Source organism: Brachionichthys hirsutus, chromosome 8 (assembly GCF_040956055.1).
Source record: "Brachionichthys hirsutus isolate HB-005 chromosome 8, CSIRO-AGI_Bhir_v1, whole genome shotgun sequence".
Taxonomy (NCBI): domain Eukaryota; kingdom Metazoa; phylum Chordata; class Actinopteri; order Lophiiformes; family Brachionichthyidae; genus Brachionichthys; species Brachionichthys hirsutus.
In genome coordinates this window covers 12,094,479-12,108,875 of record NC_090904.1, presented here as the reverse complement: position 1 = coordinate 12,108,875, position 14,397 = coordinate 12,094,479, and the positions used below count along the sequence as shown (strand labels likewise).

Genomic DNA, 14,397 nt, shown 5'->3' with positions numbered 1-14,397 from the left:
GGGGTTCAGACGCTGCCTCGAGCTTTGGCTCCATGAAGGCAAGAAAAACAAAGATGTTCTATGAGGAGAGTGAATCACTCAATTAAAAAAAAAAAAAAAAACCCCAGCCAGTGGTTTCTGGACTGAAGGGGTGAGAAGTGTCGCTGTGTACGATCAGGATTGATTATACTGATCAGTATATCAGAATTCCTTTCCTTGTATTTGCTGATACGGTGATGATAACGATATGAGTCGTGCAAACACAATTCATAAATCTATAGCAACTATTTCATTTCGGTTTTTAATTGTTGATAATACTGCACCTTTTTGAATCCTGTTGGAATGTCGGAAGGTTATTGTTAAAGTAACCGAGTCTGTCGAGTTCTTTTGGCTCTGTTGGCACGAGCCCCAACATTAACAGTCCTGGCTTTGTGTCCTGTAGGACTGTCTTCAAGACATTATCCATGTTGGACACAGATCAGAGGCGCCCAAAAGGTCTCCCGATTATCTTCGGTACCAAATCGAATTGATCTGGAGCACTTTATTTATTTATTTTTAGATTACTTTTAAGTAGGACTGCAAAAACAATGTAAGCTTTTGTCCATATACACACAACATGCATTGCATTACCTAATGCAATCGTGCACACCGACATGGTAGCCTGAAAAAATTTATTTAAGGGTAATACGACATGAGGGCGCAGCGATACAGATATTATTCCTCATGATGAATTCGTTTTGTATATCAGGACGGGATGTCGTAAAACAGCCTCAACCTTGAAGCATGTGGTTGCAGTTTCTATTCGGCTTTAGGTTTATGGTGCCGTTTCTGTGGCTGCAGAGAGAACAGGAAGTGGAAAGCAGGCATTAAATACCAAGGTAGGAGAATGAACAGCCATGAATGTGGGGAGAGTCACATAGAGAATGCCTGCGTACAAGATTTAGGATTTCGTGCTGCGCCCCTGTACAGCATCCACCAGAGGTGGATACTGTTGCTATGGTTACACACAGTTTGTGCACCTTGCCCACTGTTTTAATGACTCCCAGTCTCTGTTTTCAACACATACTTTATTTATTTTTTTTGCTGTCATTTCAGCATAACTGAATATCCTTGAGACCAACTGATTTCTTGTTAATAAATTGCTTTTGTGATGAATTTGAAACCCATTGTGCTTCTCTGGCCTGAGTTCTATGCAAGCTTCCATAAAATTGCCTACGAGCCCTTTCAGACATTTGTTTGGATTCGAGCGTCTTGCAGAAGATGTGGACGCTCTCAGCAACGAGCACATAAACTGCATCCCATTTTGTATCACCTTGAGGAGAACACCGATTAGCATCGCGCCACTGTGATTTTCTGACCGTGTAAATGTACTCTTAGTATTTGCAATCATGTGTTTATAATCAGTTGTTTTTCCACAACACATGATTCCTTTGTTGGATCTGGATCTATTTAAAAACATGGCATGCATTTGAATGGTTCTGCATATTTCATATTGGCAGCAGCGCCACGTCTCTATTACTGGACTGCTCTGTTACTGGACTGTGATGGAATACTTATTACCACTCAACTGCCCCTCCCACCAACTTAGTGGAGGGACATCAGCATTTTCATTTTTTAATTGGACTTTTATCATTTTTATGATGAATACACAAAACAAGGCCTACAATATTGAAAAAAGTAAAAAAATAAACCCAGATAAAAGTAACCCAGGATCCTCATCCTTACATTTATCTGCCACCAAATTCTTCCTCATTTCAAAATCCATGAAACTTCAAACTTATATTTGAACGAAGCAACCATCAGGCATAGCTTCTTCAAACTCTACCCTTGTGCCAAGTGTCATGCCTTTAAAAGTCACGGGTTGCTGGCTCAGTTGGTGACATGTCTCGCAAAAAAAAAACAGAAAACGCTGCGCTTCATGCCTTCAAAACTATAAATGTGGTTTCCCCCTTAGGAGAAAACAAAACAAAACCTGCCCTGCCCTCCTGAATTAACAAGATTATTATCTCAAAATTCTGAGAAAAGCTGTAGAAAGAAAATCTCCTTGTTTTCCTAAATTAAAAGAATATAACTGCGTAATTTTTTTCCTAAATGGAGCTTTCATTTACTTAATTTACTTAAACACAGTTTCAGTGTCACATGAGACATTTCCAAATGTTTTAAGTAATTTAGATGGTATTATTAGTTAGTCATCTGTGCTCAGCAGCCTCAGAGCTGCAGTTCAAACTCAAACCCCATTCTAGAAAGCTGGAAATTGCAGCCAAATGCTCATTTCCTTGCCATCATCTGTTTCAAGTTACATGTAGACTTTGTTTTTGTTTTTTAAATAAGGGATTTTTCAGAATTCTGAGACAATAAAATCGTAATTTTGGGAAATTTGCCCCTTTTTTCCCCCCCTCTGACTGCTTCAGAAGGGTTTTGGCATGAACAAGAAGATTCTCTCATTCGATACTGTGAGCGCAAGAAAAGGTGTCAGAGTGAGACCTCTTCGTTGTGCCCAGATCTCCGCAGTGAAACCACTTCGGGGCGGGACTTAGGGCGGTACAGTAGCGCTTGTTTGCATCCGAATAAACCAATGAGATTAGCTTTACATTAGCCTGACAGTCTGCCTCAGCGAATCCGGAGAGGCTCTGCTGGTTTGGCAACTTCCCGACGGCCAATGCGGAGCTAGGAGGGCGGGGCGTAGCTAGGAAGGCGGGGCGGGGAGGGAAAAGACGAAATACGAAATTTGACTTCTGTAGGTCAAAAAAAGTTACCTGCGAACGTTACCTGGGGGAAAGAGCGATGGCTCTGTCGCAGCTCCTGGACGACTCCCCCGGGCGGTTCGGGCCCGAACGCACCGGGGGGGCTGACGGCGTGTACAACGAGAGGCACCGGCTGGCCCTGGAGGAGCTGCTGTCCGGTGGGGTCGACAGCTTCACGGAGTTCCTCCGGAAGGAGAGGATCCCCAACTTTCTGTCGGAGGATGAAATCCAGGGAATCCGGAGCGCCGCCGTGCGCCCCCCGCGCTGCGCGTCCGTGTCCGCGCACGGGGAGGAGCAGGCCGCGGAGCAGACCCTCAGCAGCTCCGTGGACTGCTCATCCGTCACCTATTTCCCCGAGGTGTCGGACGTGGAGCCGCCGTCGCTGGAGCTGGGCTGGCCGGCCTTCACCGCGCACTCTTACCGGGGGGTGACGCGCGCCGTGGCGCACTTCCAGCCCAGCTACGGGGAGTGCATTTACAGCTGCAAGGAGGCTGCGAGGCGAATGATTCAAAGTGCTAAAGAGGTACGGAAGAAAGAATGAACAGCACATTATTATTATTATTATTTAAAGTAGCTTTATCTGTGACTTCCGACACATGTTAAAACCAGGACGACCCCGGTGAGACAGATCAGGCGCGCATTTAGAATAACAAAAATCAACATTAAATGTTGTATTTGTTGTATGTTTTTTTGTATATATATATATTTTTTTGGGGGGGGGGGGTCAGTTTACTGTCTGTCAGTTGGATCAGAATTCCTGTAGGGTTTTTTTGTGTGTGTGTGTGTGTGTGTGTGTGTGTGTGTGTGTGTGTGTGTGTGTGTGTGTGTGTGTGTGTGCGTGTTTTATGTTTTTATTCTGTCAGTTTGTAAAAAAAAAAAAAAAGCTCTCCTCCCAAAAACTAGGTGATCTTGTGAGTATATGAGTCACATATTAAAATATTTTTCATCATGTCCTCAAAGTACCAGACTGTCCCTGTGGAATTTATTTAGCTTTTTTTCTCTCTCTGTCTGAAAATTAATAGTTCAGGTGTTTGAAATGTTGAGAGAAAGCAGTGACCACAAGGATTAAAGTACCCCCTCCCCTAAAGAAAAGAATCATGAATATTCATGACGATATTCCTGATGGGAGCTGTCATTCCAGCTCCTGCTTTTGAAAGGGGAGTGTGCTCGCCACATGAGCCTCTCCTCCGGGAACGCTTGTGTTCCTTTTTCCCTTTGAGAGCTTTAAACTCTGCATTTCCTCTTTGAGTTGGGATCAAAATGTGGTGGAGGAATGGTGTTGACAGCAGCGTCTTTAGCAACATGCTAACGCCTATCAATCAGGAGAGACGAATGAGACCAACAAATGGAAATGGCGGGCTGTGATTGGACGGAGGCCCAAAGAAAGCAGATACAGAGGGCAGGTGACTCAACTTTCACCGAGGTTCATTTTGAAAAAAGATTTAACTTGTGCTCTTTAAATCCAAGACGCATAAATAACCGTTTTTGTGCCTCGACGCACAGAACCTCGCCGCGGCGTGGGAAATTCCACCCTTCCCTGTGAAAAACGTAAAAGCCTGCGCAGCCCTAAAGCTCAGGGAAATAAAGGCTAGCCTTTTAATGCACCTATTTGTCTCCTGTATAAAAGTAACTGCTTTGCTGACCAAGCGTTACTGCCGATTGCCATGGTAACAGGCCCCAGTCAATAGAACGCTCATCAGCACACACATTACTGTGTGTCTGGCAGATTTGCAGCTCTGTCTGAATGAAGCCTCGCTTTTAATACTAAGAAATTCAGGGCGATGCGCTTCGTGTGGGAGCGAACCGCTGCAGCCCTAAACAGAATTCTATTATATCAAGTCTGTAATTTTCCACTGCAGGTGATTGCCATAGTTACGGACTCCCTGACAGATCTAGATATCTTCAAGGATCTTCGGGAGGCAGCCTCCCTCCGCAACGTGCCCGTCTACATCCTGCTGGACCAGTCGTGTTCTCTGGCGTTCCTGAAGATGTGCAGAAATGCCGCCGTTTGTCTGGATGACCTTCAGGTATGTTGTCGGTTCAGTAAAACAAGACATGACTCAGCGTTTCATGACATTATTCAGGGTTGAATAGGACTGGGCGTGTCTGCGCTGCCGTCTCAATCCTTCTCTGCTTTCTTGTGTGATCTGAACAGCAAGTGAGAGTGAGAGTCATAATCGGAAGTACTTACTACACGAGATCGGGAGCGCGGGTGACCGGGAAGGTTCACGAGAGGTTCATGCTGATTGATGGAAACCGGGTGGCGACGGGTTCCTACAGGTAAACGGCCCGCAAAGCATTTTAACTCCAATATTAGAAATTGTTCTCGGTGTCTTCATGCACCAACCCTCAAACAGTAAGATCCAGTCCTGATGTGTTTGGATGATTGCTTCAGTTTCAGGCCGTTAAATCCTTTTCCTGTGCAGGTTCAACTGGACAGACGGAAAACTGAACACCAGCAACCTCCTCGAGCTCTCTGGCCAGATAACGGAAAGATTCGACGAGGAGTTCCGAATCCTCTACGCCCAGTCTTTACCCTTAAACACCCGAGGACCTCCGGGTGAACGAAACAGTGGTGTCTCGGAGCTCCTCAGAAGGTCTGTCGCCTCCTCGCCTTGCTTGGCCAGAGCGAGGCCTCCGGATCCGGTCCGTCTGACCAGCACCCCGACGCTCAAGCTCAGATCTCTCGCCATCCGCCCCACGTATGAGCCTTCGACTCCCGATCACCGTAAAACCAGCCCGACTCCCAAGTCCTCCATCGGGGCTGAGGAGTGGACGGAGGAGCAGCACATGGAGGAGGAGATCCTGGCTGGTAGTGTCTCCGGCCCCGGTGCCTCCTCCTCCTGCCACGCCTCCACCCAGACCGACGCCCAGCTCGCGCAACGCCCCGACATCACCGGGCCGAACCGAGTTACGGCTCCCTGCGTCGCGTCTCCCAGGAAGATCTCGCCCACCCCGACGACTGCTGACGGCACCTTAAAAGAATGTTTCCTGAAGCTGACCAAGGAGCGCCAGCGCCACTACTCCACCATCCGCTCCAAGCTGGAGCACATGGTGACCACGCTTTCCCAGAGACGGGAGCTGGCGGACGTCACCAACATCCTTCACGGACCTGGCGTCCACAGCAGGCAGAGGGAACACAAAGACTGTGTTCATGAGCCTGTCTCCAGCCCGCCTGGTGAAAGCGCAGCCAAGCGTGCGTGGCCAGGAGCCAGATGTGTGGACGAGTTCGTCTTCCGGAATGAGCTTAAAGGTGTTTGAAATCGTTTTAGCTTCTTCTGTCAAATTTCAGGTTTCTTGTTTTTTTCTTTTTTTGTCGTCTGGGTCCTGTTCCTTTTAATTTTTTTCCTTTTCTTTCTCTCTCCTTTTTTTCTGTCGAAGAAGTGTTTTGGTGCAATGCTAACACACATTTGTAATTGATATTAACATCTTGCAGGTGTTATTATAATATGAATCACTGTACGATAATCATCCTTAGATCCTGAGACATTAAAGAACGTCGTTTTCCGAGGACGATTAGGGCTCCAGAGACCTGCTGAATGTCTGACTGCTGTGAAGGCAACGTTCCAGAGAGCCGCTTGGCTCTCACTGCCTCTTTCTAATAAATAAAACAGTATTTTGTTTTTTTGTTTTGCAGATGAGTCCTTGTTTTTTTGTGTTCCCTTATAGCTCCGCTGTTCTTTAGAACAATGTCCTAGAGAACATTTGTTCAGGAATTCCGGCACACAAAGGGAGGCAAACGGCAAAAGCAGCTTCACAAAGGAGACGAGCACCTGCGCTTCGTGCAGCGCAAGTTCCTTCATGTAATTAGTTTAGAGACGGCATCTGTGATACCGGCGCCTCTGCTGATTACACAACGAATCCCAACGCTGTGCAGGTCGGCTCTGGAATGCTAAACTTTGTCACAGATTGCAGACGAGGACTAAATTAACGCTGCTTTACAATCACGCAGACGCAACTTCAGAATTCCAGTTGCAATGTACGATTATGATTTAGAATGTATGGATAGTATGGATAGTTCATTCATTGTCCCAACCGCTTAATCCGTTATCGGGTCACGGGCCAAGCTGGAGCCAATCCCAGCAGTCAATGGGCGAGAGGCAGGGGACACCCCGGACAAGCCGCCAGTCCATCGCAGGGCAACACGGAGACATACAACCAGTCACACACACACACACACCTACGGGCAATTTAGCGTCACCAGTCAGCCTAGGCTGCATGTTCAGGGAGGAAGCCGGAGGACCCAGAAAGAACCCGGAAAGAACCCACGCAGACACGGGGAGAACACGCAAACTCCTCACAGAACGGCCACAAGTCGGAGACGAACCCGCAACCATCTCGCTGTGAGGCAACAGTGCTTACCACTGCGCCACCGAGCCGCCACGTGGATAGTTTCTAATGCAATTATGTGGAAAAGGGACATTAGACTAGCGGATGTGTCGGCACCAACTCGGCTCCAGGCTTCACATTCCACACTTGGAATCAAAGGTCCTGCCGTGAACGATAGAAACACGTCGGTGTTCCGGCTCCGTTGGGAAGCGTGCCTGGAGTTATCAATGTATCACTGACTTGAGCGTCCACGTGGCTAATAGTTAACCTCGATGAGGAGGTGGATGACTCCACGGAGGAGGAGGAGGGAGGAGCGATGGGATCCAGCACATGAAGAAAGCCGGAAGTAGCAGCTGAACGTTGAGGCGATCTGGATCCCGGATCAGCAGGGACAGACAGACACGGACTGCAGCTCATTGAACGTGCCGATTGTGATGAGAAAAGTGATTCAGTGACGTCCGTCTTTTGTATGAAGAACGAAGCACGTCTGATAATCACTGGAACAAAGCCTGGAAACATTTCTGCTTGAGAATGGCCTTGCCGGAGGTTTGAACTCTTTTGAATTGCCTTCCAGTTCTTTTGTGCAGTAAACGCAGTTTGAAATGACCCAAAGTTTCTCGTGTTTTTGAGCAAACGAAGGGACAACAAACGATGGACATGAAAAGGTTGCATTGTGTGCACCTTTCAAGCGATCGATGACAGAAGACGTCATCGAACAGCACGATGTTCTGTATTTAATAGGACTCATATTTTGAAATCATTTTGTGAAGGTTATTGTCATGTGGCACAGCAGTTCTTGTACTTTCTGTAGTCGGCAAAATAAAACAGTAAACTCACCCAACTAACATTAAAATATATTTTTTAAGATTTCTTTGCACTCGTCTTGATCATTTACATTTTAGCTTACGTTATATTTCACTATATATATATATTTACTCCACATTTATTCGAGTGACACTGATGTAAAACATGAGCTGATGCCACGGTATCAACTAATGGGGATCCTTTTTAAATAAATAAAATGAATCTTAGAATTCAGGGTTCCAAATATTTTTTTTTGTCTCATCTTTGAATTTTATTGTATAGAAAAAACTATGCAAAACGCACAAAAATAGTTACAAATCGCCAGTGAAGAATCTGAAAGACACTATTTGATATTAATCTTCTCTCTTGTTTCTTTGCAAACGCAAACACCTCACGTGTCACCAGCTGAGTTTACGGCACTTTAATGCTGCTTTACGTTAGTGATCATTTAAATATGATTCTGCCTCCAAACTGCGCGTGCACGCGCCTCCAATAAAAAAGCATTGCGCGTTTTCTTCCACCGCTGATTTACGAACCTACGACTGCAAACACTAATGACAAAATATCAAATGCATCTAAAAGCAAACAGCTGCGTAGAAAATGTTTTTCATTTGATCGCTCCATTATCATTTTCTCCACTTCACCTCGCCCGCGGTACAAACCACGGCTGGCCTGGAGCGCCCTCGGAGCCGTGCGTCTCCACCCGTAGAACGCGCGTCTCCACCCGGGCAAGCGCGCCCTCTGCATTCATTACGCAGAACAGGGCCGCCGATGGGATATCGATCTCGACATAATCATCAATGATGATGTTCACGTGTGAGAAAACGGTATTGGCTGCTGCATAGCAACCACTGGCCGTAAACAAGGACGCGTAGCAACGTCACTTCCCATTCTATAGATGAGAATTTAAATTGCAAACCTAAATAAAAAGAAAAAAGAACAATCCGGATTATTCTCTTTTTGTGTGTGTTTTTTTTTTAAACATTTTCCTTTATATAAAAAGCCTTCTCTCCGCCATTGACTGGGATCCCGAGGAAGACGAGCGCTCGCTGTTACACTAGCAGGACTCAGCCAGCAGAGAGAGTCCTGTCCTCAAAATCTGATCCCTGCCTTCTTTATCTCTCTCTCAGCATGTCCTCCTTTGCTCCACTTATAAGGAGGAGTGTTGGAACTCTGGCAATGCCGACGGTTTATTCCCATGAAACAGATATCTGTTTTTCACCACCTGCCATTCAAAGATCTCGTCATAACTGCCCGAATTCATTCATTCACACTAAATACTGCCACAAGGCTGAAGCCGGCGTTAGCGTGCACACGTTTGGGGGGCGCAACACGGGACAACGGGAACAGTGGTCCTTTAATTTAGGAGAAATATTCCACAGACAATGAGATCAATGAATTGATGCTGCCAACTGTGTTAAATGTAGTTTTAATTCTATTTTGTGGTCATTTATATAGAAAGTCCTGATTCTCAATGTGTGAAATGTGGATTTAAAGGACGGGACGGGACCGGATGGATCCGGACAATGCAGGCGGACAGCGTTCACCGTACAACCCGTTGTTGGATTTGTGTCCATCACCCTGCACATCCACGTAGGCGTCCCCTGAGAGCGTGACGGCGCGTGCTGGACCGCCATCGGTGACTAAATGTACTTGCTGTGGCGTTGTTTCATCGCATAAACCGTCAGGCCGTCGACGGACAGCGTTCTGGATATTGGGTCCGGATCCGGCGAAAACCAAACTTCACGTTTTTGGCTACTGACACACACTGACAGAGCGAGGTGTCTCCCTGGTGCTGAACATAAACCTTTTAATTACTGAAACCATGCTTGATGAGTTTGAACCCCGATTACTTGGCATTCATTAGTCAGATTGTGAGCTGCAGTCGCTCCCAGAGGCGCAATTTGGCATCTTTAAACATTGCCAGCCTCGGTGTTTGGCAATTAAATTTACCCTATAGTGCAACCAAACAGGTGTGGGCAGACACACACACACACACACACACACACACACACACGGTTTATTATCAGCTTGGACAAGCAGAGCTGGATTGTAGGAATTTCAGTCAGTTCTTTAATTCAGGGAAAGAACCTGACTAAAAGGAAACACTGATAAAATGTGCTTACAGTGCTGAGTCCTACCTTTCACTGCCATAATGATTTCGTGTACGCCGTGCCATCTTGGCTTTGTTTTCCGCCGGGGCGGCCGGCGGTTGTCACGACACCGAGGGAGGGAGCGTTCTGATAATGAATGTTCTGCTCATCGGGGGGGAAAACTAAGGTGCACCCGAATCTGGTGGTCGGGATCTGACCGTTGTTTGGGTTTGTGACTCAGAGCGACACGCTCGGATGTTGAGTTTGCACAACAGTCAGTCACTTCCCGGCATTGTGATGCAAATGCCAGGCGTTAGCAGCGAGGCTAATGCAGGTGGAAGGTATTGTTGATCGCCTCTTTGTGCTAAACTGCATGTCGAGCTTTAACACGCTGTCCGGCAAGCCTTGCTGCTATTTTTAGGATCGTACAGCTGCTCCGCAACAGCCAGCAGAGATTTATGGAACAAGCCCATAAGAAGCAGCTGTAGTTTTTTTTAACACTTGCTGGTCAAAAGAGAGCAAAGCGGAGGTCTGCGAAGAATTATCAGCGGCCTCTCCAGAGTGTGAGGAGGGGGAGCTGTTGAAAAATTGAGGGGGGGGGGGGGCTCCTGGATATAAGATTTAGGAAATCTACTGCTAATAAAAAGAGAAATTGTTTACTTGCATCAATTTGATCTTTCTACAGAAAAAAAAAACGTTTATGATGATGTATATGGCGTTTCAGAACGAGGTAACATCTGTAAATTTAGATTAGAGAAACCCGAGATTAAATTGATTTTAATCCCTTAGTCTGCTGCCGTGTTATTTAGCATTAAATGTCGTTATCGGCCAATGAGACGATTCTTACCGCTCGATGTTGAAACCTCAAGGCTGGCGCTTCCGGTGGCGCAGCAGTGAGTCAGGATCCGGTCATAACCCCCACTTGGGTGCACAAGTGGTAAACTGCCCCCCCCCCCCACGGCGTCATGTGTCCCGTTTCGTTGGCTCAGCAAGCTGACTTACAACTGGAAAATAACAATATGCTTTGCTCCTCATGACTCGCTGTTTGTTCAGGAAAGACAAACTGGACAAAATGTTTTTTTCTATGTGCAGAGCCCTCCAGCCTCACAAGCGGCAAAGCTTAAGTTTCACTTATCACTGTGTTGTTGACACCTTATCAGCCGACACGGGACCCCGTGTGCTTCACGCAGCCATGTCCCGCAGAGATCCGCATCAACTCTGGTGTCTATTTTCAGCAGCCCTCTATCCATTTATTGATGCATGTCTTCCATCGATCCCTGCATTGATTTGCCAATGCGATCCATTACCCATCGGTCTGTCTCAGCGGGTTTTTAAACGAGTCTTCAGATTGAGCTATTAAGAGGAGCAGCAGTGAAGTTCAAAGGTTGGTGATACATTCAGGGAGGCAGGGTCGGCGTGATTGTGATTTTTTTTCTTTTTGGGGGGGGGGGGGGTACAGGCATCACAAAGTGTGAGAAGGGGTGTAAACGATAGAAATACAGCTTAAAGTGATTACAGAAGAAAAGAAAATCAAGCAAATTTGTGTACAACAGAAACTAAATTTAAAATCTCAACCTTCACATAATTTACTTAATATATTAAAAACCATCCTTCCACGAAAACGGTGCTTCCTGCCGGTGCCGTCGTCCGGACGGCTGGTTTAAAAACTGTTCCAGAACTTACTAAACGGCCACTTCAGAACCAAACGAACGACTGATCTCCTCGCCTGTTGACCCGTTGGTGGGAAGAGAACAGCTCCCCTCTTTCATACAGTACAGAACATACTTTCAACATCACATCAAACATCTCATTTCCACTGTGCGGTCGACTCACCCTGTTTAAGCAGGTCGAATCCTTCCTACCTGACCAGGTAACTCATGAGGACGGCGCCGAGTGTGTTGACAGGCTGCTCAGAGATGAGGAGCTACGTCAAAAAAAGCACATAGCCTCACGTCACACCGCGGCTACTACTACTAATGCTAATGCTAACGCTAAAAGGCGATTTTAACTCTCCACTCATGGCAGAATAATTGCATTTAGGCGATTACTTTTTGCCACATTGCTAGCTTAGCTATGTACTATATTTGAAATGCACCTACAATGAAATGCACGCAGCTAACGCGCATCAAATATCTTATTTGCTTAAACTGTATTCAAAATGAACTGAAATCTGATTGCAACAATTTGTAGTTTTATGCAGAAACAATTTCTTGGCAGGCAGCACGGTGGCGCAGTCAAGAAGTATGTGGGTTCAAATCCGACTTGGGGCCTTTCTGCGAGGAGTTTGCATGTTCTCTCCGTGTCTGCGTGGGTTCTCTCCGGGTTCTCCGGCTCCCTCCTTTCACCAAAAACATGCAACTTTGGTGAATCGGTTACACTAAATTGTCCACAGGTGCGAGTGATTGAATGCCCTGCGATTAACTGGCGGCTCGTCCAGGGTGTGCCCCGCCCCTCTCTGTAGATTGTTGGGATAAGTAGATTTCAATTTAATTGGTTAAGAAAATGAATGAATGAATTTCTTGGCTGAGTTACGGCTGAGCTAATTGATTGTCTGCAGGCTCGAGCTTCATATTGATTGGACGGACATGAGAAATCTTTTCATCTAACTCTTGGCAGGAAAGCGAATATTTCCAGAATGTGTGAATATTCCTTCTCTTCGCATGTTTAACTTCTAGGCCTGAAGTTTGATTATTTTGACTTCATTGGTAAAAAAGTAAAGAAAAAAAATCCAGTCTTCAACCTTAAACCTTTCTGGGTTCCTGAAAAGTTGACATTTTGGAGGTTTTCCACCGACATCAGTGATTTTTAGGAAAGCGGACTCTCCTTTTAAATCCTGGAAATGTATTCATGGCATTTTTTTTTTTTTTATTAACCGAGAGTTTCATAATTTTAAGTTCTGGTCTTTTCAGGTCAGTTTTTCCAGGGTAACGCTTTAATCTTCCGGGAAGAACGCACTTGAAGGAAACAAAGAAAATGCCATCAGCCAAACATAGATGTGGGGGTTTCCAGATTGAGATGCAAGATGGATTCATATATATTCATGAATTCAGTCAGAAAAGTCAAACGGAAGCAGTATGATAATCGGGGAGTAATTGCATTTTTCCCCTCCAACTGTTTTTTTTTCTTCAGCGGAGCCGAGAGTCCACATCCTGAGACGTGTGACGGGAAATAAAGTCTCCACGAGTGTCACGGCGGTGAACGGTGGATACGCTCTGACCCAGTACCGGAGACCAGTCGAGCCACAGCGGGGTCAAGTGGCGGTTCTGCCCAATCCAGAGGATTCATGGGTAATGTGATAACTGTCGTCAGTCTCGATGGTCAATTGTGTGTTTAATTAAGCAAGACAGAGACCAGATAATTGAACTATTGACTGGCCTCTCTTGGTTACATCCGTCTTCTGATTCTGGACGGCACGGCTGAAGCATCAGATCCCGATGAGAGTCCTTTCATTTACCAGACGGACGCACATTCATTTTTTATGCCGACGTCTAACCGGAGAACTTTTTGGTTCAATTTTCTGACTGCACGCTCTTTCTCTTCCAGGCCTCAGAAAATGCCATTATAAGCTCTCCAAAAAAGAAACATCCAAAAGGACCATATTTCAAACGATCAAGCCTTTTTTTTTTTCTCCCCCAGACTTGTCAGTCTGCCGGATACATGTCAGCAGCCGTCTGAAAAGTGCTGACATTGCTGCCCTCCTGTCCGGCAGCCCGCTCCCTCTGTGTGAACTTGGATTTAGCTCAAGGGTATAGCCACCCTGCTAATGTGATGTAGCTCCAAGAAGGAAACAAATTGGCCTGACGTCTCATACACTGCCTTGTCTTGATTGTGTGATGGCTTCTACTGCTAATGTGCTACGATGGGTAGACCTGTGCAGGGAGGGAGATGACTGTGTGTTGAGGAGGAGTGTGTGTGTGTGTGTGAGTGAGAGAGAGAGTGGGAAAGAGAGGGAGGCAGGGAGGATGGGGGAAGGGCCTCAGTCTGCAAGATCAGCACAAGTGGAATTGCATTGATTCAGTTAACTGCAGAGTTGGACCGTGATGTGGAATTGTGTTTATCAAGGGTGGAGTTTACAAGATCGGCTCCATTTTGGAGTGATTTTCTACATCGTGTTCATAATCAGTCCATGTTCTGTTATTTTCGGCAATAATATATTGGATTTTATTTATGCCTTATCTGAACCTGGAGTTTTATATACCGGTATGTGCAGGGAAACGAGCGGGTATGCATTTCTTACTGGGCTGCATGACACAGTTCCGCGTGTGTCCTCTGTGCTAAAAACCCGAACGCTGGCGCCGCTCACAACGATGATACCGGCAGATGCACACCGCAAACGTCAACCTAATCTGCATTCATCTGCAATATCAGATGTAAACAGAGGAGATCATGTTCCGTAAATCACCAGGAAATGTGCCGCATATTCCAAGCAAACACCGACTCGTGTTTTA

General features: G+C 46.1%; 1 protein-coding gene across 1 annotated transcript; it reads left to right on the top strand.

The window, feature by feature from the left end:
• Positions 1 to 2,763: 2,763 nt before the first annotated feature.
• fam83d (family with sequence similarity 83 member D) lies at positions 2,764 to 6,334 on the top strand. Its single transcript, XM_068742901.1, has 4 exons — positions 2,764 to 3,246; positions 4,583 to 4,750; positions 4,879 to 5,003; positions 5,150 to 6,334. The coding sequence occupies exons 1-4, from the start codon at positions 2,764 to 2,766 to the stop codon at positions 5,982 to 5,984; spliced, it is 1,611 nt and encodes a 536-aa protein (XP_068599002.1). The 3' UTR covers positions 5,985 to 6,334.
• The last annotated feature ends 8,063 nt before the right edge of the window (positions 6,335 to 14,397 follow it).